The sequence below is a fragment of the Poecilia latipinna genome, unplaced genomic scaffold, assembly GCF_001443285.1.
Source record: "Poecilia latipinna isolate Pla-1442-1.1 unplaced genomic scaffold, P_latipinna-1.0 Scaffold106, whole genome shotgun sequence".
In the NCBI taxonomy this organism is placed as follows: Eukaryota; Metazoa; Chordata; class Actinopteri; order Cyprinodontiformes; family Poeciliidae; genus Poecilia; species Poecilia latipinna.
In genome coordinates, this window is record NW_015112722.1 from 433,641 (window position 1) to 439,640 (window position 6,000).

The 6,000-nt window shown below is 38.8% G+C and overlaps 1 protein-coding gene across 1 annotated transcript in view; it reads left to right on the forward strand.

Moving 5' to 3' along the window:
- Window positions 1-6,000, forward strand: part of prex2 (phosphatidylinositol-3,4,5-trisphosphate-dependent Rac exchange factor 2) — a 107,969-nt gene that overhangs the window by 52,662 nt on the left and 49,307 nt on the right. The window contains exons 22-23 of the mRNA XM_015027766.1: window positions 326-510; window positions 3,035-3,196. Of these exons, the coding sequence (XP_014883252.1) occupies window positions 326-510; window positions 3,035-3,196 (347 nt within the window). The remainder of the gene's footprint in view (window positions 1-325; window positions 511-3,034; window positions 3,197-6,000) is intronic.

The window sequence follows — 6,000 nt, forward strand, 5'->3', positions numbered from 1 at the left end:
CTCTCAGCAAGTTGCTGCAGAGCACAATTTATTGCCATATTAAGTCATTTCATTAGCACAGGGCGGGTTAATTTAGTGGAACTACTCATCTTTTTTTTTTTTTTCTGCAGGGATAGATGGAGGAAAACCATGAGTAGTGGGTCTTATTTTTGAATTATGCTCCGACTTGGTGGTCTGAGGCCTCCTTTGTTGCTGGATGCGATGATGAAATCAATGCTTGCAACATCGCCAAAGTGCATCCCAAAAATTTATGAATTCGTACCGTTCTGTTTGTGTGACTAAAAGCATACCGAATTCTGCCCTTTGTGTGATTCTCCTGTTTTAGAAGTGATGGACAAATTCAACACGATCGCCATCATTGATGGGAAGAAGGACCACGTGAGTCTGACCGTAGACAACGTCCACCTGGAGTACGGCGTCGTGTACGAGTACGACAGCACCGCTGGCATCAAGTGCCAAGTGCTGGAGAAGATGGTCGAACCCAAGGGGTTCTTCAGCCTCACTGCGAAGGTATTGGCTCGCTTTGCTTTTGAGATGAGGTCAGCGTGCAAATCGTTTAAGTCCCACAGCAAAATTCAAACTCCATATTTTGAGGAGGCTGCTCTAAAATGCATATAGAGATTAAATCTGTATCTAAAGAACCAAACGTAGGAGAGTTGCAACACATTCAGAAAACGTTAAAAAATGAAAGTTAAAAAAAAAGAATACTAAAGATGCACAGATTTTCTGATCTCCAGTTTTTCTAAAGCCATAATTCCAATTTATTTCTATTTCACAATTATCATTGGCTCAGGTCAAAATATTTCTTCTCTCTTCCTGCTCTGTTCGTTTATAACTACCTACCTTATGATTATGGACATTATTTTTGGGGAAGGAGTCTTTGTAAAACAGGCCAGACTAAAGCAATTGCGCTTCTTCTAACTTCAATTTGGAAATGCTTTGTTTTTAAATTAGCTGCATATGGCCTTACCAAATGTCTAGCTAATCACTGGTCAGGGCTGACGAAGTTTGAAAATCAATAATCAAAGTCAGCAGTTTTTGTGCTTTTCTGTAGATCACTGAAGGTTTTTGTTTAAAGCGACATCCTGGAACATTTTGAAAACAGTAGATTAAAGTGTGAGACTTTAAGCCATTCTGCAAAGTCTTTCCTTTCAAGACAAAGGGTCATGATCCTCCACTTTGGGCCGAGGCGGGAACTTTCTGGTCTTGAATGCCTCTCGAGGAGCTTTTAAACCAAGAGGAGCACTTCAGCATTGGAAAACGCTTAAATAAATGCTGCTCTATGCAGTCAGCTGTTGCATCCAGAAATGTAACCTGAAGCCTGAACATGCATGCAGGAAGCCATAAATCAGCTCTGCTTAAGGCTGCAAGGTCTGTAGGGAATAAGCTCAATTGGGATGAACTGAAACAAGAAGTTTGGACAGATGTATGTCAAAACTTTAAAGCATATGAAATTGGCAGTAAAAGGCTTCCAAATGATTCGCCCTTCAAATTGACTTTTTTTTTTTTTTTTACAATTTGTTTGCTGCAGTGGTGGGGCTCCTCTTACCTTAGTCAAGGTCATCATTTATGGAGAAGCCATGAGAAAAATCAAATACATGGCTTGGTGCTTTTGTCTGATTTAACAGGAAGGAAGCAGCCAGATCCTGTCGGTTCCACATCTCATTTTACTGATCCTTTATGGTTGTAACTGGCTCTATAAAATCAGGAATATTTACAGTTGGCTACTCTGGATCATACGGCTTCAATACATCCCATTTTTCCTGTAATAGTTTCTAAAGGAGTGAAAAAGTTACATCTGTGTGAAATACAATGAAGTTGAACAGAGGCACCTACAACTCATTTTGCTTCTTGTTTGGTCCTCTGTATGTCCTTATTGGCTTTTTGCATGAACGGAAACAAATGGGGGTGAGGGAGAAACAAACAATTTAGACTTTTTTTGGACGATCATGTTTGCATTACAAATAAGTCGTCAAGATTCAAGTAAAATGCATAACCATAAATATTCAGATAGGAACACTAACACTTTCTATTTTTTGCGCAGGAAATGGATACACCGTTTTGTGATTTGAATTAAAAATGACTAAGCATTTAGTTTTAATCTGTAATGCTCTGATAGCTAAAAATGAGCATTGCAGTGGCTCAGATTTTAAATGAAAAACATTACATTGTGCAAAAAAAAAAAAAAAATGTCTGTGAGCTACTCCTGCACACTTAAAATCACCAGCTTTTTTTTCAAAAGGTCTTGCAAGCAAATTAAAACCGACAGCCCGCATTTTAGTCATTTCATTTCCCGCCTGGTTTAAGAGCATGCCTTTTACGTCCCAGCAGCGATGTTAGCAGAATGATCATTATTGATTTAAAGCACACGGAGGATGGCAGATCCACTCAGACATGAAGATGCAATGCTTGCTGAAGTGAAAAATACCCTTTTGCAGCATCTCTCTGCCAGATCTTATAACGAACGGCATCTATCTTTCTTGTAGTAAATTATTTCAGATCAGACTTGAGAACATGCCTGGAGCTAGATTTACAGTTGTAGCGTATAGTCTTTACTGTAAAGCGTTTTTCTAAATAAGAAACCTATTACAAAAAAAAAAAAACCCTACCAAATAGTATACCATAAAGTCCTTAAAGCCATAAAGTAAATTGTACCGGCGTTTTCCCATTGCTGCAAAGTGAAAGTAATTTTAGTATTATTACAAAGATCTGCTGCAGCATCCTGTATCATCCTTGGAGAGTTGGGTGCTGTGTTAAATGCGGGCAACTCCACTTCAGTCTCTTCCTGCAGCTACATTTTTCTCCCCTGCTTTCCGGTTTTCTTTATGTCTACTTTTTGATCCGAACAATCTGGGTGTATCTTCATGAATTTATGGAACGTGGGCAATTGTATTCAGTCCAGTTTAGCTGCTCGTGAAATTCTGCAGAGAAATAAGACTGGCTTTTTATTCATGCGCCATTCGTATGATTTTCGGAGGCTCTCTCTCATATCAATTCATCATCGCTGTCTCTGCTTACCCTCGTCTGCGAGCAGATCCTGGAGGCTCTGGCGCGGAACGACGACATGCTGCTGCAGATGTGCGGCAGGTTGAGCTCCAGCTGTGACGTGATACCCGACGACTTGCAGGTACGCTTCAATGCGATGTGTGGCGAGAGGGCGGAGCACATCAACCGGCGCATCACCAGTTACAGAAAGGTACGACAATGCAAAATAATGATCTGAACCAGATAAGCACCCTAAGATTCACTGATATTGCAGACAAATTTTTAAAAAGGAAGCATCATATTCAAATACTTTATTCCATTGTGTCTCAGACATCAGGGGGAAAAAATGGGAGTTTGAATAATAAGTCTGTCTGAAATTCTGATTTATAATAACAGAATAAATTGGTATTGTTTGAGGAAAAAAAAAAGCTTTTCTCCTTTTTAAAAATATCTGGTAGAGTCAGTTGACATTACAATATCCCTGTGATGTTGACATAACAGAAATGAAAATAGGAAGTGAAAGATTACCATAATTACATGAGGTTTAAAAAAGACAATAATCATGTAAAATATGAAGAAAAATAAAGAAAAGAGCAAAGCAAGTTGGATTTTTAGATTCTCTGTATTCAAGTAGACTGTGCTTGAGCTATTTTGTAAAAAATGAAATGTCAAATACAAACACTTGTAATAAAGTACAAGTACAACTGCTCACAGCACATGCATTTATTTATTTTTATTTGCAGAAAACCTCGAAAACTGGTCCTTTTTTCACCCCTCTTAACGATGATGTACTACTTTAGCTGGTAAATCACATAAAATGTACATGACATTTCATGGTTGTGCTTCAACATGACCAAATGACTGTTGTAAATTGGCAGAAAACAATGATAAAATAATAAAACTTTCCCAGAACACGACGTTTACCAGAATCAGGACTTTTTAAACCAAATTTGAGATGAAAAGTTGACATTTTGTTTCACTTCTCTTCAACATCTGCACACATTCCTCCATAGGCAACGCATGCAAATGTACGTGAGAAAAACAAAAAGGACAGACTGACTCGACATTAGACAGAGTTCTTGGATTAATTACCACTTATAAATATCCTTGCAAAGTCACAGCCAGGACATCCAGTTGTGTAAGATCCCCTTTGGTTGCAGAACGTTCCTCCTCAGACCTCCGGGGAGAGAGACGGAGTGGGATGTGTGGAGGTATGGACTGATTAAAGCCGAGATGAACAGAAAGATGGAGCAGAAAGTGATCAGAAGGAGAGATTTTTGACTTGTGCTGTGAAACTTCGAGCTCCACATTCAATTCAATTCTAATCCCAGATGGAAATTAAATGAATAATAAAATGACAGATGCTACGGCAACTCCTCTCCTCCATCCTTTGCAATTAAACTAACCACAATAACTGAGAAGAAACACTTTGTTTTGTTCCTTATTTAAAAGATGCAGTGCAGTATAATATAATTGGGAATTTCTTTCTCCAAAGAATGCTTTAAAAAAAAAATATCCAGTGTTGCTAAACATCTGCTGTAAATACACGAGGCGGCATGTTGGCGCTGTGATGGAGTTCAGGGAAAAGTACAAACAATTTGAGTGGATCCAGGACGACCTTCCAACTCCCTCTGCACCGTGTTTTTCATAGATGTTCAATTTTCTCTCATTTTTTCAGAAGTTGTCTTTCTTTCTGGCTGCTGTCAGATGTTCCCGCACAAATCCTTGATTGTTGATCCCTTCTGGAGGATATTTGGCCCCTAATAAGCTGCGTACACAGGATCCACGTGTGGAAGATTGATCCGAGTTTTGTTGCAAAGACATGTCTTTCAGTAGAAAACATGTTTGACATTTACTCTGGAAAACAGAAATCTGCAGCTCTTCAGCAGCAAATCTGAAACATAAACTTGCATTCCGGAGCTCGCTGAAGTCAAACATGAAAAGTCCCAATTACAACACGATGATATGAGCGGCTGCGCACCATTTCAGCTCCGTTTACCTTGGTCTAAACAACGAAGGGGTTGTGTCGGGGTCTGGAGATTTTTCCACACGTATGAGCAATGGCAATCTGAGGAGCCTGTTTTAAATCTTTTGATTTGCTTAAAATATTTGAGTTGCCACATGAAACAGAGAGAATGCTAAAATTGTACTGAAATGCGTGTTTTTGCTTTTATTCCAGAGCCAACTCTCAGATGAGTAAAGGACAATGCGGCATTCAGTTAACAGATGCTTTAATGCGTTTCACATGTAGCCTTTCGATACTTCACATCAGCTAAGCAATGCAAGGTTACATCTTATTAAAATGTTTTCATGCTTTGAAAAACTCTGATTACCAATGCAACCCACCTGGAAGTTATTACAGGGGTGTCCGCGCATCCTTAAAAAGTTTTATAAATCCATGTATCTCATATTAAAGCCTTAAAATGTCTTAAATTCACATAAAAGAAAGTTGACTTTCAATGAGTTAACCACAGGTCTTAAATTTTGTCGTGGCAGGACTATTTAATCTTATTATATATAATTTGTTCTTCTCTTGTCTGTCAAACAAATGCTTGAGATCCATCTAGACGTCTTTGTTCCAGTCTGTGAATTGAGGCGGTTGAAGGTACCGCTAATGCTAATGCTAATATACCCTTGCTAGCTAGCATTTTCTTGTGTCTACTGCGGAAAAGTGTAAATGTTTTGCTGTCGTTGACTGGACAACGTTCATCTTCGCCCACTCATATGATGCTATGTGCATTTTGGGCAAAAAACCTTGTCACTACTAAATACAAAATATTTTGTACATTTTTAATGTCTCACAGGTCTTAAATTTCATTCATAATGGTCTTAAAAAGATCTTAAAAAGCCTTAAATTTTAGTTGGTGAAACCTGCAGAAACCCTGTATGAGAACAATTATAAACTCATCATCTGGTTGGATCTCTCCTTTACTTTGATGCAGTTTTCTCGGGTACTGAAGAACAGAGCGTGGCCCACCTTCAAGCAGGCCAAAGCCAAAGTCTCACCTCTCCACA